The 25,363-nt window shown below is 47.2% G+C and overlaps 1 protein-coding gene across 1 annotated transcript in view; it reads right to left on the bottom strand.

Moving 5' to 3' along the window:
- LOC147710752 (ATPase family AAA domain-containing protein 3-A) overlaps window positions 1-25,363 on the bottom strand; it is a 554,267-nt gene that overhangs the window by 61,120 nt on the left and 467,784 nt on the right. The window contains exon 15 of the mRNA XM_086921474.1: window positions 17,530-17,638. Coding sequence (XP_086777600.1) covers window positions 17,530-17,638 — 109 coding nt within the window. The remainder of the gene's footprint in view (window positions 1-17,529; window positions 17,639-25,363) is intronic.

Below are 25,363 nucleotides of genomic sequence, written 5' to 3'. Positions count from 1 at the left end.
TTCAGAGCTGCAATATCCTAGGGCCCCTTTTGGATTTCCACTGCGTAACTAAACATCATTCAGTTAAAACATTTTCTTAAGTGAAAAATTGAGATGCCATTTGCTATTTATGTTTTTTAAACATCCGATGAAACACCTAACAACAACCCAGACTGAGTTATTATTCCAGGGCCTTCCTCCATATATTTGACCTTTATGTACGTACTGTCATCAGTTAACTGTGTCACATGACCACCACAAAAGATTCTCAGAAATATTCCTCTCCTCAATCTGGTCTAATTCGGTGCATTTCTGAACATCAAGAATATTCGAAACGTACGGAATCCAATGAAACAATTGCAAAATATATGTTTACTAGTAGCACACGTGCTGTGTCTTTATGATGACTACCCCTCCAGTCATTACGTGCACAGTTTCCAGCGCTGGGTGTTTGTGTGACAGGCTAATGCCTCCTTGTAATGTTACTTTGATTTAGTTGAACAAATTAGACTAACGCATCTGAAATGAAGGATGTGTAGGTGAAAAGTTCAGGACTGGAGGCAGTACGTGAAAAGACTTGCCCATCTTTCTACGGGACACTCAAATCATACTTGTATTTCTCTCTCGAATGAAGTACTGCGTTAGTCATACAAACTTCACTTCAGTTTCACAACTGAACTGCAGTTGTGGCAGAGGCAGTGACTTACCCATGTTCGCAGCAGCCGGTACGCCACATTTTCTAGTCCGCTAATGGGGCAGACGAACAAGTTACTTACCTTCGGTAACGCTTTTTCTGGTGGATACAGTATCTGCCGGTGCATTCCTCACCTTGTGAATATTCCCGTGCTTCAGCAACATTCGGAAATTCTTTTGTAGCTCTTTACGACGACTTCACAGAAGCACAGCATCGCGTGCAGGTCTGCTGACGTCACACACGGACGGACCACCAACAGTAGATATATACACAGTACAAAATATTCAAGGTAACACAAATAGCGTGCAGACAATGCTGGAAAGCAATTCTAACAATACACTTCCTTTGACAGTAATATATATATATGCATTAAAACATTGTTGCTATTGAAGGTATACAAGGGTGGACAACAGGGAGGCGGGTGATCCAGAGAGGAATCCACAGGCAGATACTGTATCCACCAGAAAAAGCATTACCGAAGGTAAGTAACTTGTTCTCCTGATGGATACATCTGCCAGTGGATTCCTCACCTTGTGAATAGATTCCCACAGCAGTCCCACTCCTGGAGGAGGGTGTCCACCCTTCTATACCAAGAAGTCTTGAAGGACGGAACAAGCAAAATGTCCGTCCCTCCTCACCTCTGCATCTAAACAATAATGCTTTGCGAAAGTGTGAAGGGAGGCCCAAGTTGCCACCCTGCAAATGTCCTCCACTGGATCACCCCTAGACAAAGCAGATGTAGATGACTTTGCCCTAGTAGAATGAGCTCTTAAACCATCTGGAGGTTGCTTACCGGGCAGAGAGTAGCATATCCTGAAACACAAGACAATCCATCTTGACAGCGTCTCCTGGAGCCAACAAAACCCACGAAGAGTTGGCCATCAATTCTGAACTCCCTGGTTCTGTCAAGGTAGAAGCTCACCGCCCTCTTAGGGTCCAAACGGTGAAGCCTCTCCTCCTCCTTAGAAGGGTGAGGGGGAGGATAGAAGGTAGGGAGGGTAATGGACTGCCCCAGATGGAAGGGAGTTACCACCTTAGGCAGAAAAGCAGCCCTGGTCCTGAGAACCATTCTTTCAGCATGAATGGTGAAGAATGGGGGCTTTGAACTTAAGGCTTGAAGCTCACTTTACCCTCCTTGCCGAGGTAATCGCAATCAGAAAGACCGCTTTAAAAGATAAAAGCCTCAAGGGACACCCGTGCAAAGGCTCAAAAGGTGAACCCATTAAGAAAGTAAGCACAAGATTGAAGTCCCATTGAGGAACAATAAAAGGGGTAGGAGGATATTTATTTGAAAGACCCTTTAAGAACCTTAAAACAATAGGTGACTTAAATAAGAACGGCTGGTTCGGCAGACAAAGGAATGCCGACAAGGCCGAAAGATAACCTTTTACTGTCGCTACAGCAAAACCTTGCTGAGCCAAAGAGAGTGCAAACTGAAGAATGTCGGATAAGCGAGCCTTCAAAGGGTCAATGGACTTCTCTCCACACCATGAAACAAACTTGGACCACCTACAAGAATAGATAGACTTGGTGGAATGTCGCCTGGCTGATAAAATGACATCCACCACGTCAGGTGGGAGAGAAAAAGAATTCAGGTTGCCCCATTCAATCTCCAGGCATGAAGGTGTAAGGTCTGGAGGTGGGGGTGGGGGTGTAGAACCTGCCCTTGCGACTGCGAGAGGAGGTCTGCCCTGAAAGGGAGACGGAGCGGAGGGCACGAGGAGAGGTGAAGATCTGTGTACCACACCCTTTTTGGCCAATCCGGGGCGATCAATATGACTTGGGCTTGGTCTGGGCGTATCTTCCCCAGGACACGAGGAATCAAGGGTATGGGGAGGAAACTCGTAAAGGAGATTTGAGTCCCAACTCAACTGAAACGCGTCCCCCAAAGCTCCCTGCATTGGAAATTGGAGACTGCAGAATGACGGGCAGTGAGCATTCTCTTGAGTGGCAAACAGGTCCACCCGAGGAGTTCCCCACGTCCGAAAGACGTGACGAACCACCTCCGGATGAAGCCTCCACTCGTGGTCGGCCGAGAACTGCCGACTGAGACGGTCTGCACGCTCGTTCAGAACTCCGGCCAGATGATTTGCCATCAGACAAATCTGATAGTCCTGAACCAAGGACCAGAGACGCAGTGCCTCTCTGCAAAGACATTGCAACCCCACTCCTCCCTGTTTGTTGATATACCACATCGCGGTCGTGTTGTCCGTTAGGACTTGAATGACCGATCGCGAAGGGAAGGAAGGAATGCTTTGAGCGCCAAACGTATCGCCCGTAACTCTAGAAGGTTGATGTGAAGCAACCTTTCCTTTGGAGACCAAAGACCCTTGATCTTCAGATCCCCCAGATGAGCACCCCACCCTAGGGTGGATGCATCCGTTATCACCGTGGCCACTGATGGAGGCAGTTGAAAGAGTTTTCCTTGACAGATTGCCCTCCACACTCCACCAAGACAGATACGCCGCAGCTTCTTTGGAGATCCTGACTGACTCCCTGAGATCTCCGTTGTGTTGATACCACTGCCTGCGGAGGCACCACTGGAGTACCCTCATGTGCCAGCGTGCATGGTTGACCAACAGATTGCAGGAAGCCATCAGACCGAGCAGACGAAGGACCTTCAGGACTGGAACGGCCGCTCCATCGTAAAATAAAGGAATAATTTCCTGTATGTTGAGAATCCTTTGTGGAGGAGGGAATGTCCGACACACAGTGGTGTCCAGTACAGCACCTATGAACAGGTTGCGCTGGGAGGGCACCAGGTGAGATTTGGGTACATTTATCGAAAAGCCCAATCTGTACAACAACTGAGTTGTGACTTGCAGATGATGGAGCAACTTCTCTGGCAACTCTGCTTTGAGCAGCCAATCGTCCAGATAAGGGAATACTGGTATCCCTGACCTTCTGAGATGTGCTGCCACCACAGCCATCACCTTGGTGAAGACTCGAGGTGCAGTAGTAGGACCAAACTGAAGGACCGCAAACTGGTAATGTTGCGATCCCACTGTGAAACGGAGATACTTCCTGTGCGACTTCAGGATCGGAATATGAAAATATGCATCCTGCAAGTCGATCGACACCATCCAGTCCTCTTCCAGCAGCGCTTGAAGAACCTGCGCAAGGGTGAGCATCTTGAACTTTTCAGAAAGAGGTTCAAGATCCTGAGGTCCAGGATTGGACGAAGCCTGACATCCTTCTTGGGTATCCGGAAATACCGGGAGTAGCACCCCGGACTCCTTTCATACTCCGGAACCACCTCTATCGCACCTTTTCTCAGTAACGCCAGGACTTCTTCCGGTAGGAGAAGCAGGTTTTCCTCCATGCAAAACCCTTGACAAGGAGGGTAATTTGGGGGAAATTCCCGAAAGGGAAGAGCATACCCATTCTCTACAAGATTGAGAACCCAACGGTCTGATGTGACTGATTCCCAATCTTGTAGAAAATGTGAAAGCCGATCCCCCACAGGATCCGCATGATCCAGAATTACGGATCTAGGGCTGCTTTGCTGTTGTAGGAGGGGGTTGGGAAGAGGAAGAGGAGGAGGAGGAGGAGGAGGCTTGACGACCTTGAGGACGGCCCCTGTTTCTTCCCCTGTACAATTTGTACAGAGAATTCTGCTGCTGCTGCTGTGGTTGCTTGTAAGAGCGAAAGGAAGATCTTCCGAATCCTCTGTATCTCTTACTTGACGAACTTCTGGTCTGAAGGCCTAAAGACCTAGCCGTCGCCTTACTGTCCCTGAACCTTTCCAAGGCAGCATCCACCTTCTTCCCAAATAGGCCCGAACCATCAAACGGAAGATCAATTAAAGTAGCCTGAACAGCAGGAGAAAATTCAGATGATTTCAACCAAGCAGCCCTCCTAGTGGCAACAGACGATCCGATGACCCTTGCCACAGAGTCAGTCGTATCCAAACCGCTCTGGATCACCTGACGAGCAGCAGCTTGTGTATCCGCAAGAACCTCATTGAAGTTCTGTCTGTCCTCCTCCGGTATCTTTGGAACTAACTGCTTCGCAGAGTCCATCAGTGCGTGAATATAACTTCCTAAAAGGCATGTGGCATTTGTAGATTTGAGGGCCATGCTAGCCGAAGAGAAAACCTTCGCCGATTGGTCCAGTCTCTTAAACTCTTTGTCAATAGGCACCTGAGGAAAAGCACCTGTTGATTTTTTGGAGCAGGCAGCCTGAACTACCAAGCTTTCAGGAGACAGATGCGAAGACAAGAAGTCCGGATCTCCAGGAGCTACTCTATACCTCCTTGCAACAGACCTTGATACTGCAGGTGACGAAAAGGGCTAACGCCACACTTCTAAAACAGGCTCAGTAATTGCCTCATTAAAAGGTAGCATCGGCTCCACCATTGAAGAGGGAGAGTGGAGTACATCCGTTAAAATGTTTGATTTAAACTCTGCAGTGGGTAGATTCAAATCTAAGAGTTCAGCTGCCTTTCTAATGACCATGTGATATGGTGCTACATTCCTTGAAGGGACATCACGAGCCAAGGAAAGCTCCCACTCCGGAGATAACTCCAAACCACTAGCTTCTTTAAGGTCATCAAACAAATCATCAGACTCTTGCAGCTCTCCCTCCTCCATCTCCTCTGCTCGATACCATCGCTCCTCCAGCAGCCTTTGAGCCTCCCGCCTAGACCTCATCTTTGGGATCGGCATCGATGGAGCCACAACCGACTCCAACGGAGCGACCCGGCGTCGTACTCGGAGCCGGAAGATCAGTCTGGAGCATACGAGGTCGAGTCAAGACCGGAGCCAGTGAAGATGGAATCGGAGTTGATGACCTCAGCGCCGAGAAATTCCAAGACGGAGCCGGCGCCGGCATAAACGGCGCATATGTCTGAGGGACGCCCAGATTAAAGGCCATCAGACCCATGGGACTAGCCGGTGCTCCAGAAGGGTACATGGCTCTTGAAAAGACCCCATACATTGCATTTAAATAATGCGTCAGGTCTTGTCCTGAGCCAGGAAATGGAGGGTATGGACCCATAGGCTGATCCTGTCGTGGTACAGGAATCGGGTCAACCGGATCTGCAGGATGATGCACCGGAGTCGCAGACCCTTCAGGCAACGGAGCCTCTTCCTCCTCTCGAGGTGGAGTGTGTGTTGATGTCGGGGAAGAATTCGAAGCCGGAGACTGCTCCGGAGACTCCACAGGCGAGGGCTCACCTTTCGGATCCAGAACAACAGTTGAAGGAGACACATAATCCTTCCGATGTTGACGTGGAGACTTCGGATCCGACTCTCTCTCAGAATGACGCTGAGCCCATGCTTTCTCTTCTTATGCTTCTTCTTGGATCGAGAAGCATGCCCCGAAGTGACCTCGAAGCCGACCTCGAACGAGACCTCGACCGCCTCGAGCGAGACTTCGAACTCTTCCTACCTTTCTTGCCTTTCTTCTTCGCTACAAGAAGCTTCGCCTCTCTTTCTCGCAGCACCTTGGGGTTCATCTTCTTACAACAGGGACACCCTTGGACGTCATGGTCAGAAGAAAGACACCATACACAGCCTTAGTGCGGATTCTTTATGGACATTAACTTTCCACACTCCCCACAGGGCTTGAACCCGGATGTCTTCGAAGACATTTCTACAGGAAACAAGAAATCACTGGAAACAACCAACAGTAACAAACGAGCTACTGAAGATCCCTAGAAAAACCATTAGCGTCGATGACGCGGAAAAAAGGGAACTGATGTCATCACGCCGACGGAGTCCTATCATGGAGTCAGTGACGTCAGTGGAGCAGCGCGCGATGCCGTGTTTCTGCGACGTCGTTTACGTCGGCGTGAAGAGCTACAAAAGAATTTCCGAATGTTGCTGACGCAGGGGAATATTCACAAGGTGAGGAATCCACTGGCAGATGTATCCATCAGAAAATGTTCGCTCAAACCATACCTATATACAAAGCAGGAGCCACTTCTGGGTGGGAGCTGGAAGTTTGAGCGGATGGTAGAAAAGGGGGCTGATTTGTTAAGTCCACCACGTCTGATGGCATGTAGGACTTGTCTTTAGTTTATGCGAGTACTGGAAATTGACTTCCACATTGGGAATTAATTTCAAGTATCAACATCGTGTTCGTCACCACTGTGACTAGGGAACAGAAAGACTTCTCTCAAGGCTCTCCTCTGATGCCCATCAGTTAAAATCATCTGCGGTATCGCTTGAGTTCACAATGGAATCTGCCAGATGTTTCTGATTTTGGAACCACTGCCTGCAGAGGCACCAATGGAGGGTGTGGGTGTGTGGGTTTAGTATCAGGAGGATGCAATAAGGTAACAGACTGAGCAGGCGCAAGACTGTCAGGACTGGAAAGCATGCGCCCAGCAGGAACTTATCTCAAGTGCTCATTCACAGAGATACTACTAAGGCTTCCCTGGCATAGGTGAAACGCAGGAGCAGTAAGAGGTTTAGACCTGTTGGCAGTGTCCATTGCTTATACCTTTGTGCTGGTGCAGGGGTTCTATTGCTGTGGACCATCTGGTGTATATTTTCTCAGTCAGTATTGAAAGCCTCTGTAAAAAGAGCGAAAATTCTTTGTTGCCGGCTGAAGCCCAAGAGATCTTGCTGTATCTCAGTCTTCCTTTAAGCATTCAAGCGGTGAGTCTGCCTTGTGATCAAAAAGCTGCTCCCCATTAAATGAAAAATCCATGAAAGATTTTTCACATCTGCAGAGAAACCTATTGAGCACGCACACGCATGCCGTTTCAGGCTCACAGGCATTCTCATGATCTTAGCAAACACAGTCCATGATGTGGTAGGAAGCATCCTACTCAACAGAGACTACTTCTGCAAAATGCCCCATAAAGCATTCTGATGGGTTAGTCATTAGTGCTCTCATGTCAGCAAAGAGGAGGGAGTAGCAGCCCAAGAGACAAGTGGCATTCAGTGTTCGCAACGCTATACTGCCTGCAGAAAAAGTATTTCTCCCCATGACTTCCAATTTTTTCGTCTCCCTGTCAGGGGGTGTTGGAAAACGAGGCAGCATCTGTGAGGCCTGCACAAATAACATGACTACATTTGTCCGTCACTGGGAACCAAACACCCAATTGAAGCGCCCGACTCCCAGAGGGTAGCGTTGCAGAGCAGTCTGAGGCTTACTCAAGGGAGGTGGTGTGGGCTAGTAATCGCCATTTGCAGGTGCACAGAAATGACACTCAATAATGGATTGTCCAGTCTGTACTTTGCTTTATAAAAGTAAGAGTACATTTATTAAACATACACACTACTCAATACTATGGACCTATATGCAAATAAATATAAGCGGTTGGAATTACTTTGTGACATTGCATAACATCTCCACCCCTCCAGACGGGGGGTGGGGTCTAGTACCACCACTCATATGTATGCACATCATCTTGCCCCCAATGCAGTTAGTTGATCGTAACCTGGGGTGTGGCCTTGCGCACTGGCACAACCCCAGTGGCGGCACACCCCATTACCTCAACAAGCATTAAACATGGGTACACCTGCCTTGGTGACAGATAACCCTGACTGAGCATCTCCTACTGACCATAAAGTATTCACCTAAATCTTCAGGGTTAACAGTCTGGGTTGTTCCTCACCTAACAGCAGCAGCAAGAATACATGTTAAAGCATCACTTTAGAATGACAGAACTCATCACATTTGTGTATCATCAGATTGCATAACAATTACAGCCCCTAAAGGCATCACAGATGAAATCACAGGAGAGACTGCGCTCCTCCAGCAGCTCCCCCAGCACATTTTCCACAATTGAGAGTGAGCCTCCCTCCTCAGGGGCCGCCAGGCACCAAAACTGCCGATTTCCAAATGCCTGGCAAGGCATTCTCTGGCGCTTCAGGGTCCTTTTGTGCATATTTGATTAGCAACTCTCCCGCTGTGCTGGGGAGAGCTGCGATGCGTGCAGCGACCTCACTCGCTTCTGCCTGCCTCAGTGGGCCCCGGTCCCACCCGGACCCCCAGGTGTTGGTAATGGCTCGGGGAGTCCACCCCCAGCCGATCGTCAGATTTTCAGGGGCCCGGTCCCACCCAGGCCCCAGCATTCTGCACCTCCTCGTTTGGGGTCCCGGTCCCAGCCGGGACTCCTGCCTGCCTTCGTTGTTGGAGGGCAGCCTGGGGAGCCCACCCCCGGCTGCGGCACTCCCCAGCCTCCTCCCATTCTTCGGGTCCAATGGTTGGGGCCCCGGACCCCCGGACATCTTGAGCGGGGGGGTTGGGGGGGGGGGGGACGGCGTCACCCCCTCCATCCCAGTCTCTTCGGGGCTCGGGTCCCTGGCCCCCTCCTCCTCCTTGCGGGGAGCGCGCCGGCGCTTCCCGTCTTTGGCTGTTTCGGCGGGGGCCAGGGTGGGCTCCTGGCGCCCCGCTTGGGGACGTCTTCATGGGAAGTGTGACGGCACTCCCCGACTTTGCTTCGGGGCCCGGGGATGGGGTCCCGAGCCCCTCAAGACCTCTTCGCTGGCGCTCCCCGCCCCCGGCTCCTCCCCTTCTTTGGGGTCCTGGGATGGGGTCCGGGCCCCTTGGGCACATTTTCGCGGGGGCGGGCGCGACGGCGCTCTCCTGACCTCTTGTTTGGCGGGGGCCAGGGTGGGCTCCTGGCACCCCGCGGGGGAACCTTCACGGGGCGCGAGTCGGCGCACCCCGAATGCTTCTCTTGGAGCAGCCCCCGGGACCTGACCCACCCCAGGGGCACATCATGGACCAGTGGCGGAGCCCCACGTGCTTAGTCGTCGGTCCCTCCAGAGGTCAAAGATCGCATTCCTTCTGGGGGGCGTATCTCGGCCCACAGGAGTCCGATTTTCTTCATTTTCGTCTCTTCTTGCTCCTGGTGGCGCCCCCAACCACTGGGATCACTCTCCTTCGCCCTCCTGGTCTCCAAGAGCGGTCTTCACTGGCTCCCTGTGCCAGCCTTTCACCTGGCTCTCCTCCTGGGCCTCTCTTCTCCCTGCGCAGAGGTCCCTGCTTCTGCGCATTGGTCCCGGACTCTTCTCCTGGCGTGCTTCAGGGTCTTGGGGGGCAGTCAGGGGGTTCCTCCTAACTGCCCATTGCCAGGTTCCGGCACCTCCTGCCTCAGCAGACCACACTCCAGAGAGAGCTTCTCTTCCTGTGCAAGCACTTTTTAAAAGTTGAGTAGAGGGCTGGCAGGAAGTCTCTGTTGGTCCTATCAAACAGCGACACATCACTTCCCTGCCCCTGCTCCCTCCTTGTCCAGCCTCCTCAAGGGTTGTTCAAAAGGGCGTCGTCCAGGGTCTCTGGCCACATGGTCTCTAAAAAAGCCCCTTCTCCCCTCGCTTCCTTCCCTCCTTGGTGCAGCCTGGTGCCTGGCACCCAGTGATAGCTGCTGATGCATAAGCCTGTAGCCCCACCCATCTTCTCTTCATGGAGAGGAGGCCTTAGCTTGTGGAAGAAAGGTGATCAATCCATCCTGTAGGGGCGGCTCTAGGCTCATGGCGGCCTCGGGCACGGAGCGGTAGTAGGAGCCCCGGAAGAGGAGGTCCAGACGGGGCGGAGCCCCGTGGAGCTCAGGAAGGTGGATTAGAGCCGGAGGCCGCCAAATCCCTGCCAGGGGCCGCCACGCAAATATGTATCCATCCTCAGAGGAATATTATATTAAGGATATATATTGGTGTGGCCGCCCCTGGGTTTTGGCGGCCCTGTGCTGGTGCACAGCTTGCACATGCCTAAGGCCGCCCCTGCATCCTGCTGAGGTCAGCCCTCAGCCAGGGTCTGGTTATGACGGACTCCAAGAAATGTGACATTTCTGGATGACCCAAAGCAGTACAAATATGACCTTGGACTCTGCAGAATACTTCTTTTCACATCCGCTACAGTGGACTTTAGTGCATGTCTGGAATCTGTAGGCCTTATGAAAGTTAATTTAGCCCATGGGCTCCTCATCCCCATAGGGGAATAACAAAGTGAAAAACAGTAAAACACACTGACTTTCCCTGGCATGTTCCTTCCCAATGTATAAAGCCTATTCTATGTCACCATCCAAGTATGCATAAGTCCTGCCACACCATTCACTCTGTAGCTGTTCCTGGACTGCACACGCTAGGAATCTCCCCTGCGCAGCCCCTACACGTGTGCACACGCATGTACACCTGTGTCTGCATGTAACCAGCTCGGTGTCCCTTACTCCAGCTGTTGCGCAGTGGCCTGGTCAAGCCAGGGGGACACCAGTAAAATCCCCATGCAGTCTATTTCATCCTGAGTTCACTGTGGGTGAGTCCCAACTTATGAGGCTTCCCACAGTAAAAGCTCAACAATTAGGTGCTCAAAAAGCGAAAAATCCAGGCGGCCTATTGTGTAAGAACCACCTTCAAACAGGGGTTGGTGGGTGAGTAGGAAAAGTTCTGAGATTCACTTCTGTGATGGAGAAGGCTTGAACCACCAAAACTCTCAAGAGTGGGATGCAGGAATAAGTAGGCTGGATCTCGAGGGGATGGTCTGTACGACTTGCGTTGTAAAAACAGCGTCGTAATGGTACGCGGGGTAAAAGCCTGCATTGTAATGTCATACAACCGTCCATATAAACCATAATTCGTCCTTGGTCTAAGCTCCCCCTAGACAATTGGGCTCAAAAACTGGGAAAGACCAGACCGAATCTAGATCCTAACCCAATCGAAGCCAATGAAAGCTTTTGCAACTGAACATGGTGCTCCCAGAAAAATCGATCCAAAAGATAGGTGGACCCAACAAGTCCCTATGGTTCTCCCCCGAACTACGCACTCTAAAACAGCATTGTAAAAAATTGGAAAAGAGCTGGAGGAAAGACTTTTCACTCAATAAGAAGATGGAATACAGGGCGGCCATTGGCATATACAAGGCAGAAATAAAAAAAAGCTTAGGCCTCCTACTATGAGGAAAAGTTCTTGTTAGCTGCTAATTCCCCCAGAGAAACCTTTCTTATTGTAATAAAGCTACTCAAAATCACCCCCCCCCCGGGTGTATCAGACACATTGGGACAGCGCTGCAATGAACAGGCAGAGTATTTCTCCACCTAAATACAGAACATCCTTAAGGTGCCTCCCCAGAGAGATTGTGATTGTGATATAAGCGAGCATACGGACCAGGATTTGCATGCAACTCAACATTCCTTGTAGACCTTTGCATTTCTCCACCTAAATACAGAACATCCTTAGGTGCCTCCCCAGAGAGATTGTGATTGTGATATAAGCGAGCATACGGACCAGGATTTGCATGCAACTCAACATTCCTTGTAGACCTTTGCGCCACTGACCCAAGAAGCTCTTTTAACCTTTCTGTCCTCGGTTAAAAGTGGGTCGCCTCTGGATCTGGCACCACCCAATATCCTGAAACTGGTAGCACCAACAGTTGCCCCCACTATCACTGACCTGATTAATGCCTCACTCTCTACAGGTACGATACCCCCCAAGTGGAAAAGGGCTATGGTGAAAGCGTTGCTAAAAAAAACCTATTTGGATCCTGCCGATCTGGGCAACTACCGCCCCAGCTCACCGTCTCAGGAGTAACCGGTACAGCACTACAATGGCTGCTATCTTTTCTAGATGAAAGATTCTTCCAGGTATCTGAAGGCGATACCGCCTCAAAACCCATCCCCCTACAGTGTGGGTCCCCCAGGGCTCATCGTTGAGCCCCACCCTTTTTAATGTTTCATGTCCCCGTTGGCAGATATTGTAGCCCCCTTCAGGATCCACATGGTAACATATGCAGATAACACACAGCTGGTTGTAGCATTGAATCATGCAGAACAGAGGTTCAATGGCCTCCACTCCTGTCTTGAGGAAGTTTCCAAGTGGATAGGTCTGTCCCATTTAATTTAGTTAGCTCGCACACAACCAATTTCGCTCTATCAAAGTTATTTCCAATGGAAGGAGGAAGGGTTCCTCCAACTTAGCGGTACATCCATGGGAAATTGTATGTCGCCCTCGTATGCTAACCTGGTAATGGAAAGATTCTAAGAAGAAAATATCTTGTCAAACCAAGAATGGAAACAGCGTATCATAATGTATACATTGATGATATTTTTATGCTGTGGAAGGGCACCAATGAAGAGGTCAAGAACGTTATCGAAACTTGGAACACCTTTAATGAACATCTACAATTTACGAGTGAAACATCAGAGACACAAATCACATTCTTAGATGTACTTATTCTTAAAACAGAAAAAGGTCTGGAAACAGACATTTACCGCAAGACAACGGATAGAAATAACATCCTCCATTACCTCAGTCATCATCAGTTATAACTTAAAACACATTTACCAACTTCCAAAATGTTGAGAATCAGAGGAATAGTATCTGATAGTGAAAAGGCAAACCAGAGGATCAACGAGATGGCACAAAGATTTACAGATAGAGGGTACCCTCCATCAACAATAGCAAAGGTCAAAGCTAAATGTCAATTGACCACACGTGCAACAGCCTTAAACCTCACGGAGAAACAAGAAAACACCAGAATGGTGTTGGTATAAAGATTTTCCACATCCAGTAAAACCTTTAAGAAAATCATAAACAAACATTGGCCAATGTTAGTAATGGAGCCAGATTTTCTCAACTTCCAATTTTTGGTTATACAAGGAAAAGAAATATAGGCGAAATATTCAAACAGAAGGATCCACAAAACCAATTACATAGTGGCACTTAACCCTGCTTAAACTGTCAAAATTGCAACAACATCATACGCAGAACAATCATTCACCACCCGATGAAGGGTTACAAAATCAAACTTCATGTAACTGCCACATGTGACACAACCAACGTCATCTACATGCTAAAAAGCCCCTGCGGCAAAGTCTATGTGGGGAAAACTGAGAGGAAACTATGTCTAAGAATAAATGAGCACAAGTCTAACATAAGAACAAAAAACACGAAGTCAACGGTTGCAACACACTTTATGGAACAGAAGCATAATATATCTCAGCTGAGATTCATGATCCTGGAAATAGTCGACAGAAAAGAAGGCTGAGACAATAAAACATTTACTGAGGAGAGGGAACTTTTGGATATTTAAATTCCAGTCCTGGAGACCATATGGCCTCAATGAACGTATTGAATATGTCTGATACCTTTGAGTAACAGGTCTTTATGTTTTCTCCTAAGGAACTGTACTAGCTCTCGCACTAATAGGATTTAATTCATGTTATGTACACTAAATATCATGCTCATGGGCACAACACAATGTTATACATGTTCATATTTTTTTCTTTTACCTTCGTTATATTTTTATTGTTCATATTCTCTTAAAGTATCATCGTTGCTGACACGCATAACTCCTCTATTCCTGATCAGACACTGTTACATTGGCATTCCAATATGTCTGCCACGCTACACCCATAATCTGCATAGTCAGTCTTTACCTTTCATTCCTCCAAATAGCGTCTTCACGCACATGCGGGGTTTGGATTTATTTATAAAAACATTTACCGTTGGCATTCCGGTACGGATATGCCGAACACTGAAATTTTTCCTAGCGATACAAGCCATCGACGTATCACTAAAGTAAGTTCAAGACTTCAAGCGTCTCTACAAAGCGCGAACGTAAAAGCCTGATCTACTAGCTAAATATGTGCTGACTTTCAGCGTTTCGTAAAACAAACAGTACATTTTCCTTCTAAATGTTAGCCGCTTTGTTTAATGTCTGTTTTGTTCAAACGTTCGCTCTGCTTAATGTCTGCAACTGTTTTTTTACACAATAACCAGTGAAGTACATTACTGTGAGCCTTATACAGGAGTAATTCTTACATATCACAGAGCACTTTCACACACACGATCAGCAGGTTGTCTTTTTGGGCACCACACTTCATGTGCACATTACTGTACAAACGGGCACATTGGTAAAGTGCATGACATCTAAACATGAAACTAATGTAGATCATATAAGTTATAAGTCCTGGTATCAACATGCATTTTGATTTAATTTAATTTTTAGATTGTACTCCCTGATGAAGAGCAATAATGCTCGAAATGCATTGCAGTTTATCACATATTAAAAGGGCATTGTGAAGAAATAATGTATTAAGAAGAATTAGCATATGGAGTGCTATGAAGAAATAAAATGTTATGAATGAATAAATTCATGACAACATGACGAAAGAAATGGTTTCAATTATTTAAAACCTTATTGGATACAAGTGGAGTGTCCTAAGGGGGATGCAACCAAGTTTTTTGGAAGCACTAATGGCAATTCTGTTGACCCCAAAAACCTAGATAGAGAGCCTTGGCATCTGGTTAGACCAGAACCTTACCTTCAAAGCTCAAGCTAGGAAGACTGCTGCCACATGCTATGGCCTGCTCAGAATGGCCCGCAAAGTGCTTCCCCTCCTACCCTTTCAAGCAAAGAATTGCTAGTCCAAACACTAATACTCTCAAGGATAGATTATGGCAATGCCCTATATTTAGGCGCCCCAAACTCAGTGGTCACAAAACTTCAGACTGTACAAAATTGTGCAGCTAAATTGCTGATGGGAGTCCCCAATCGCTGTTCAGCAATGCCTGTGCTACACTCCATCCATAGGCTTCCGGTGCAGGAGAGAACTAGCTTTAAGGCCCTCTGCATTGTCCATAAGCCCCTGCAAGGGAACGGGCCAACGATCAATTCAGCCATGATCCACCTCTATAGGGCAAACAGAAAATTGCGCTCCGACGAGCTCCATCTAGTAGTGGTCCCTAGAATCAAGAAAGCCAAAAGTGGAGGTAGTCTTTTTTCGAATAATGCTGCCAAGCTCTGGAACACTCTACTGCTGTATCTTCGCAGGATCTAACTATCTTGCCGTCAGAAAACAACTAAAGACCTTTCTCTTTTCCTAGGGTTCTGTTTCCTCTATTCACCGCTCAGCGCTGGGATGCTCCTGGGTAGCCATGTGCTATACAAATGCCATTTCATTAATTCATTAAAAGGTCACATGGGCTTCACCATGGTGGCAGTTGGCTGTAGGACGTCAGTCAAGATGAATGGTTGATATTCCCCAAAAGAAGGGGAAGACCTAATAATTCAGGTTCTTCCTTAAGCACTGGAACAAAACAAGCAAACAAGCAACCTATGAAGGAGCTGGGCCAGGGACTAGGCAAATCTTGATGTCATGACGTACCCAGAACACTGGTGCTCTAAAGAGCCAGCAGAAATGAAGAATAAAAGGAAGGCACAGGATCTGTGTCATTAGCATCTCCTTGGCCATCTGGGGACTGTTGGTCTGTATTTGCTCCAAAGAGATCATGCATATTGCCCCTATATTGTCTGTAGGCACTATCGCTTTCTATCTGGAACCGCTCTTCTTCTAAGAAGCACTGAGCCACTCTTAGAGATCTCATCCTCTTCCCAGAGTGTCCATGAAAAGGATGGGGTGGTTGGTGAGACTGAGGGGCACCACTACTTGTGGAGGAGCCGCAGACTGAGCCAGAGGTAGCATCAGCAGTGAAGCGAGCAGATTTGACCAGGGACATCTATTGAGGTGGGAGTGGGGTTAGGGCTGGGCTCCAAATGGAGTACGCACCATGGGGCCAACAGATACATCACCTGGGGCTGCTGCTCTCCTGAACGTGTTGGACATAGCCTGGTGAAAGGAAGTTGAATCTGTACTCAGCGTCTGAAATTCTTGATAAGTCTCATCAACCTAGATTCTGGAAGAGGCCGTGTCAGCAATTGATCTGGGGAAGCCGAAGAAGCCTGAGGAGACAACGCTACTAATTACGGCTATGGAAAGGAAGGTGCCAGGGCATAAGTCAGAAGAGGTGACTTAGATTTTGATCACTTGGGAGAAGATTATAGCGACGTCTTTTGAAGGCATCTCCTTCCCTTCCCTCAAAGATTTGGAAGAAGGGGAGGAATGAGAAAGTGACCCAGATCTTGTTCTGGTTTTTGACCTCGACCATCCACAGCCTGTATGATCATCTCTGGCAGGGGCCATGAAAAGCTTGGTTTCTTGCTTGTTGATGTCCTTGGGGTTCATGCAGTGGCAGATGTCACATAATGATAAATTGACACCAACTGTTATTGTGCGGTTCAGTGATTAACATTTGTCCATCACACCTATGACAGGGTTTAGAATAACATTGTTGGAACAGACATGTCCATACTACTACAACAGAATAATTTGACAAGCAAATATTTTGTCATCTCAGAGCTAAGGGCCGATGCTCAGGACTGGCATCAAAAGGAGCAGAAAAAAAATGGACATCAGTGTACCAGGGTGGGCAAAATATGGCTCCAGTGACATCACCACAATCCATATTCTGGAGGAAAGTCAGGGCCAGCACCCCCTACAGGCACCAGAGAGCTCTGTCAGACGTTTCCATATCCAGAACTGCGGCTGAGCTATTCAAAGGTGAGAAATCTGCAGCTGGAAGTATCACTATGAAATACAATTTTGGACTTTGCTACCCAAGAATAAAAATATGAGAATTTGTTTTTTTTGTACATATTGAAATGTACCGGACCACTTGTACATTACTTTAAATTGTGTATAATTTATTACACCTGGCCACTTTTGTTTTGACAGCTTTTAGCACTCGTCTACAATTCACTTGTTTGTACTTTTGCCACTTTGAGCATAAAGAAACATCTCTGGAAACTTCAGTCAATTTATATAATCAACTGTGCATCAATAATCATGTAATACCATAAGTTAATTGCTACCTAAACTATGTTGTTCATAATGAAACTAAGTTTTCCATTGTTATTAGTAATGCCTGATGAAACGGAGTCAGCTAGAATCCTAGGTGAAAGGAATAATACCAATGACATCCTCACTCAGTGAAGAGGCAAAAGCACTGCCAGCTACCACAAACTTGCATCGCCAGCAGCAGTCTCCACAATAGACGACCTAGTGAGTTTAGGAAAAAAAAACAAGCCTACAACGGTGTAGATATTTTTATGTTAAAACAATTTACCTGCCAAGCAACACCAAGTTTGGAGATTTCACGGCCAGACATGCCCTCAGTCACCTTCGCCAACTCGGAACACTTCTTGCTGTAGTCAAACTGAGCGAGCTTCAGTCGTCTTTGAAATAGAATAAACAATAATAAACACGTTGGACAAGAGCTAACACAGCACACCTTATTTTGAAGAAAAAGAAAAAGTAATGAGATTGTGAAGCAAACAGATTCGTTGATAAACCTTGTGAGCAGCAACACCATAGAAAGCTCCGACCTGTAAAAATCTGTAGCGTGAAGTGCTGTAGATTCACTTGTTCTGAATACTGCTCCCATCTGGTGTTGGACACGGACGTTTGTAACATGTTTTGGTTCAAAGAAGTCTTTTGTCACGAGATACTGCAACTCCACCATTAGCTGGCAATGCACATGGGCATCCATGATTGGATTGTTTTTTGGTCTACGGGTAAGGATAGTGATGGAGCAGTGTAGGACATTTAGATGAACATGCTTTAAAGTGTATAAAGAAAACAATTTACAGCAACCTCTGGCTCCAGGGGAGGCAGGTTGGAGCATGTGAATAACCAGCTCTTCACGCTATGAATAGAGTCTTACAGAGCAAGTCAAATTTTCGATTCATAGAGTGTGGGTGCAGATGCATATTCTCAGCATAGACTGCAAAGCAGAGCTCACTTGAATGGTGGTCAGGTAGCATAGTGCAGATGCTTGAACAAAGTTCTTAGAACGGTTAGACCAACTCTAGCCTGCTGGCGAGTTAGGACTTCCATTCAATAGTTTTTAGGGAATGTGTGTAGAGTGGAATGCTTTGCAAATGACAGCTATAATAATGATGTTACTTAGGAAAGCCGTAGCGGTTCTTTTCTTACGGACAGAATGTTGTCTGGGCCTAGCAGGCAACATTCTCTTGGATGTGAGGTAGCAGATTTGGATGCACTTTACAAGCCACCTGGCCATACCGGCTTTTAACAGAACATCTTTATGAGGTTTCACAAAAGCAGAAAAAACGTGAGTTTTGTGGAAAGTCTTGGTTCTGTCAATTTAGTACATAAGGGAGCATTTTACATTATGGGTGTGAAATGCCCTTTCTACTACTGAGGCTGGTTTGAGGGAATAAGACACAGCTCAATAATCTGGTTGAGGTGGATATAGATTTGGGGTAGAAATTTGGAGTTGGTCCTAAGGGCAACTGTCATAATGGACCTGAAAGAAAGGCTCTATATTTAGGGCTGTAGATAACAAACACGTGTTAAAGATGTGATGATGACAAGGAAGGCGACCTTCCAAGAAACAAACCGTAAAGGCATGAGTGCTGAGGCTCAAATGACAGCCCATACATCTAGTAACAAGTACATTAAGGTTCGAGACTGGAGCAAGAGAAACTATAGGTGGGATGGCCTGTTTGAGCCCCTCCGTGAAAGCCTGGATTACAAGAATCATAAAAAAAGACGTGTGTTCCCCATTTTGCATTTAGGCTGCAGTGGTGGCAAATGGAAGACACACGCTAAATTTAACTTCAGTAAGGGTAGAAAGAAACAGGCAATATCCTGAATTACAGAGTAAAAGGATCCAGGTGCTTGGAAATACAATAATGGACAAAAACATTTTGACCAGAAGCCCTGATGTCAGATCTTGGGGATGTGCTCCCCAACCTGAAAGTGAGGTGTTCGTGGTGATGGTTACTTGTGGAAAGGAGTCAATGAAGGGTGGGCCCTGCAATAGGTTGTTGTTGTTCCACCACTGCAGAGAGTAATATGTGATGGCCTATGCCAACACTAGATCTTCCCAGTGACCTTCTACCTGAAGAGGACGCATGTGCAGCTGTTATGAGGGACTAAGGCTATACAGGAAGATATCACGCAGGAGCATACACCTACTGAAACTAATTATGAGCGGGAACTACGGCATGCAATATTCTTGAGCAACCATATGAGAAAATCGACATTACAGTCCCATTTTAGGAGCCTGAGGTTTTAATTCATATCATGGTCCTCAATAAAAAAATTTGCTAAAAACACTTGTAACATTACACGCCTTTCAGATACGTCGTGTAGGACGAGTACGTCCTTTGGGCCTTATTGGGGGGCATAAAGATTAATCTAAGTATAATCTGGATTAAATTTAGGAGGCAACACCCTAATTCTTGTGGAAATTAATCGTCCAGCATATCTGGAATGGTTTTCCTCGCCAATGATAGGTGTTTTTAATTGATCAAGCTAAAGTTTATTTTCAAAGAGTCCAAACCTTTGTCTTGAGAAAGATGGTGGTATAGGATATCCAGCGAAACGCGTCGAAGCCTAGAAAATAACACAATCCGTGAAAAGGGCTGGGGCCAACGAGTATCTTAGAAATTAAAAAATACCAGGCTCCATGCCCGTGAAATTGTTTTACCACCAACAAAAAAAAGATCTCTTCCAAGTATAGAAAAAACCCCTAAAATCTCCTCCCAACAGGTGTCTTGTGGTCGGGGGATTAGGGTCAAGTCAATGTCTAGAGGTAGAGGGTCCTTTGGAGGGAGTGGTTTAGAGTGGTTACCCTGGAAGGAACCCTGTGTGTAACCTTTGACCCCAGGCTGGTGGTAGGCCTGCTGCTGGGGCTGACTGGACTGGGATTGGTCAGGGGAAGTTGGTACTGGGAGTGCCTCTATCCTGTTGTCTCTGTAAGCAGTCCCTAGCCTGTGGTCATTCCTTGCTTTAGAGTGCCTGTGGCCTTTTAAAATTTCTCTAGCATCTCAATAACCTGTGATGAGAGAACAGGTATTCCCCATTAAGCGGCACGTTGACTAGATGCCTCGGGACTTATGGCTTTAAGCCAGAGAATGGTAACCAGGAGTGGTGGCATAAAATAATAGAGGTATTAGGCCCTGGTAGCAAAAGTGGTGGCTACATGCAGGGTACAACGGATAGAGGCATTAGAGAGGAGTTTCCTCTCCGCCACAATCTCATTATCTCTTTCTGTGGTCTGGTGCTGGAGCAGGTCCTCTACTTGTCCCACTACGCTCCGTCGTAAGGAGAGAACATCCGCGGAATTGGCAATGCGCCAGTGGGTTGCGGCACCTACCGCCACCCTCTTGCCATGTAATCAATGTGTTTACTCTCTTTGATCGGCAGCATCACCTGTTGCTTGTGCTGCTGCTTGCTTGCAGGAGGTGGCATCTAACAGTGAGTCTGGGCAGACATGCCCTTAATGTACAAGAGTTCGGAGTAAAAAGATTTGTATTTCTCCTCTATCCTGGGTGCGACCACACAGAATTTAGTTTGCTCCCTGAAAGCCTCCAAGGTAGCCTTAGGCATTCCCTTGACTTGGGATGGAAGTGGAGCGAATGCTTCGCCCTAGATAGTGTATCCACTAATCCATCCTCTTTGGAAGTGGTGTTCATGGCATCCCTTGTGGTATGCTGCAGCCCATTGAAAGACACCATGATAGGCACTAGTGTTGTCCAGAAAAGCCCTGACTGAGACATGTTCAAGGCCAGGTTCCCCAGGAGCTGTATTTTGTAGTCTTCCCAGACGTCGTCAGTGGAATGTGGGTAAAGCGGTGTCTCAAAGTCCTCTATCGGGGGGATACGGACTGAGACTGCCCTAGTCTGAAAAGGACTGTGGTGACCCAAGAAAGGGAGTAAGTAAAAGGGGATATTGTTGTCGGATGTTTGGGTGGAGGGAAGGTGGTCCGGTCAATAAGCACCTCCTTGGGAACCGATGGTTCTGAAGAAGGATCACACCCAGGAGTATCCTTAAAAGCAAGCCTGAATTTCTTGGGCACTGCTGCACCGGGGCAAGTACAAATCTACCCTTTCTGAGGATTGATGACAATTATTTTGCCACTCGTCAAGATTGTGCTGTAGTTTTTCAAGCATGAGCCTGTCGGTGTTGACTGTTAAGGGCAGTTTCCGAGCAGACTACGTTTTCGGCGAGGACCGTTCTTAGGATGCTGATGGGATCTTCAGCTTTAAAGTTGGCTTGGAAGCTTTGGCTCCAATGTCTTTCTTTGGACTTGAAGACTTATTGGGGTTGGAATCCCATTTCTACCATGATGCCCTACCTTGATGTCGACCGGATCCAGTGGGTGGCGGTGGCTTGTGCATGGGACTAGATACCCAACTCCCATGTGGGCAGTGCTCTACCTCGGTGTGTGGCTGCTTGTGTGGTTTGTGTGTCAAGTGTACTCAAGACTCTCGGCGTCAGCTTGGTTTGCGGGCTGGTATTGAGGGAAATGGACAGTGCAGAGTGGTTTGGGCTCCGAGGAGTTGGGGGGTTCGAAGCAAATGACCTCCGGGCTGGGCTGATGGGCATAGACACCTGCTGAACCAGTGTCCTCCACTTCTTCAGCTTTGAGTGGATCACTTTCACTGAAGACCTCTGGCATTTCTTGATGGATCATTGCGTCTTGAGATGGCTGGGCATCTGTCTCTTTGCTGTCAAAGAGTCTCTTTGCACCTAAAGGTAAGGCAGGAGGTGGGGCGGGTGTTGTCGTGCTCTGGAGAAAGACACAAATTACACACCTGAGGTTCCGTGACGGTTCCGTGACAATTTGAACCCGTGTTTTCAAGTTTGTCGGAAATACATAAAAATGGTATCAGTGAACCGCAAATGATCCATTTAGTATATCCTAGTGTTTTCGCCACGCTACAAGTAAGAGCACTCCTGTTATGAACACATTTCTGATCTACCCATGGCATCCATCTTAGATCGTGGCCGCCATTTTGTGGTTCCTTGCCCTCACATATGCAATAGCCTCTGATCATTTCATTCACTTCACTTTGATTAAGGACACGTAGCCTTAGCCGGAGATTCACCTCTTACATGACACGTGCACCTTAAACCAGATCACGCTGAAGCTGCATGACTCGACAAAGGTTGCCTCCTCTGCCCGAGGCCAGCCCACCTGAACTGGTTTTCCTGTCCATTGTACCTGATCATGATTAGGCGGCCGAAGCCGGTAGCCTTGCCCATTTACAACCTACAAACATCTCTTATCCCGCTTTTCTATCTTCTGCATCTGGCTCTGCTCCTTTCCTTCTGGGCTTTTATTAGGGGGAGGTAACGAACTTTATGATGAGGCGGTCCGGGTCTTGAATGCAATATTGACAAGGGATTGTGATGGACTGGTGGGAACCCCTCTTCGTGATGTTTGGTATCAGATATTATCGACAGTTCCTGTGTAACGCCAAATATTTATTGTTTAGAGACACAAAAGGTTTGGAATGTACCGACATGTGAAATATTTGCCTAGAGCACAATTTTTGGTATATAAGGAGCAACCCTCAATGTACAAATCGAACAGTCTCCTGAATTCTGCCCGTGTGTAGATTCTGTGACCTCTGTGTCCCTGCAGTAATAAACCTTTGGTCTTTGACGCCACCATCGAGAAGCCCGTGTTTCTGTTCATTTGTGCACCAAGGCAGGTGGGACTCCGGGGTCTTTGGGTGTTGTACCCTGACACCTCTGGACGGAACCAAAAAGTCCAGAACTCCAATTGGCGCCCAACGTGGGGCGACGTCATTCGGTACCGGTCCAAAAGCCTGAAGAGTTCGAGAAACTTCGTGTGAAGATTCCTGAGGGAGGCGCCCCACTTCATCGATCCCGGCATATCGCAAAAGTGGCCCTGAAGTTCTCTTCCACGAGGGTTCCCGTTCAGGACGGCTGCAGTGGGCCGTTGCCTTGACCGTCGCCCTGTCTTGGACCCGAAGTGGTGCAGTCCTTAGTACAGCGAAACGTGACGGGTTTCTCCTTGGTGACGTCTTCAGTGACTCAGTTAAGTATTTAGTGATAGCTAGCTGGTTACTTTTGTGAGGATTGTTAAAAATCCTTGATCGGTTCTTGGTTTGGTTTGGTTTTGTAAGATTATCTTTGGTTGTTCTAATTACGATAATCTATTTGGTTCAGTTTTGGGTATCGATACATCAGTTCGTTTTTGGTAGGCCTAAGTTCTTGGTTCAAGTGCACAATTTGTTCCGTGTTTGTTTGTTTTGTGTTCCGGACTGAAAATGGTAAGTCGGAAAATGTTGTCTTGTTTTAGTTGCAACAGTGACTCACAATTAGAGGATTCCTGTCTGGTTCCTCCGATTGGGACTCCCCTATATGACCTATATTGTAAGTATGGTGTGGGTCCTATAACTTATAATGAGATATGGGTCCGTTATTGTAAGAAGGATGGTGTCCTTAGTTGGCCACTGCATGGTAGTTTTGAACAAGAGATTCTCGACAATTTAGAAGCGAAATTGTTTAGGAAGAAAGCCCGGCCGGCAATGTTTGACTCTTTTCGTTATTGGCGGAAAGAATCCAAACAGAGAGAAATGAAAAGGTTGAAAAAAGAGCAAAAAGAACTAGAAGAGTTAACTCTAGAGCAAGCGACTAAACAGTTGCAGGCTGACGAGTGTGAGAAAGCCATAGATGTAGCCATTAGAGAGCGTAACTTAGCGATTGACAAGTGCTATCCTGCCTTGCCATCGAAAATGGCTAAGATATTGGAGGATACCGAAAACGACCCTCTGCTATCTTATCTGTTACGGTCGCCTCCACCGTACGCACAAGGTGCTGCGGCTCCACTTATACCGAATGTTCAATTGCCGGTTGCTGGACAACCTGGTGTCCTTGTTCCTCAGAATCAAGTTCCTATACCTCCTGTGGTGAATGTAAATGTTCCTACAGCTCCTCCTCTTCCCGCACTGCCCGCTCCTATACCTACCACTGTACCTATTGGTCCTCAAACTATTTTCCTCGATACTCCTACTGTTTCGTCATCTATTCCTACCTCTACTGCATTCTCTATGTCTGCGAGTGTACTAACTCCACTTTCTGTTCGTCGAAGAATCACTGATTCTGTTACTAATATGCTGTCGCCTATATATAAAACCTTGATTAAGACTCCTACTCCTGACTCTGTTCAGAGACGGAGTCAGCTTCCAAGTACTGAGGAACGGGGAGTTTTAGACTCCACGGCTCTCAGATGGATTACAAAAGTTAGAAGATATAGTACGAGAGATGTGTTAGAGACATTTATGCAATGGGGAGAGCCAACGCAGCGATACGTCTTCGACGAGATGTGCTCGTTGTTGCGTGAGGAAATAGAAGAAGACGATGTCGAATCAGATTTGGAAGATTTAATTAAAGTTCAAAAAGAGTTTGCTGCTGGAATGATAGTGGGCGATAATATAAAGGAAGCGATGGAACTCATTTTGAGTTTTAGGATTGATCCATCTCTTCGTTCCCCGAGAGATTTAGAGAAAGGTAGAATGAAGCCAAGTCGCCAATATCCTATGAGGGAAGTTCCTCCAATTTGGCGCGAAGCAGTACAACGTGATGATAATGCGGGTATTGCAGCTGCTCCAGCACAGTTCCAAAGAGTATGGATACATATTCCGTGGAAGCGAGCAGAAGTGTTAGCAGTGAAACAGGCCTTGCCAGATCCACGTAAGAATCCAGCCGGATATTACAAGGAATTAACACAGACAGTTGAGGCTTGTATAATGAACTTAGCCGACATTGATATGTTATTTGGCAATGTAGTTCCACAACCAGTGTGGGCTAAAATACGTAGAGAGGATCATCAGGCTGCTTTAGGTGGTGATTGGGCAGCTATCACTGCAGCAGATGCTCAACAAACAGGTGGTGCGAAACCCGAACCCCTAATTGCTAATCTTCCTGGCAGAATAATAGATTTAATGAAGACTCTGATGCCAGCATTGCGTGTTAATTGGGATAAATTATCCGCATGCAAGCAGAAGAAAGACGAAAGTGTCTCCGACTTCTTCACGAGGTTCGAAGAGACTTTTGTAGACCATAGTGGTCAGGATATGAGCACTGAAGGAGGACAGAGATTGTTTGTCGATAAA

Source organism: Lissotriton vulgaris, chromosome 5 (genome assembly GCF_964263255.1).
Source record: "Lissotriton vulgaris chromosome 5, aLisVul1.2, whole genome shotgun sequence".
NCBI lineage: Eukaryota > Metazoa > Chordata > Amphibia > Caudata > Salamandridae > Lissotriton > Lissotriton vulgaris.
The sequence above is the reverse complement of the archived record's forward strand: the minus strand, read 5'-3'. Positions and strand labels throughout refer to the sequence as shown.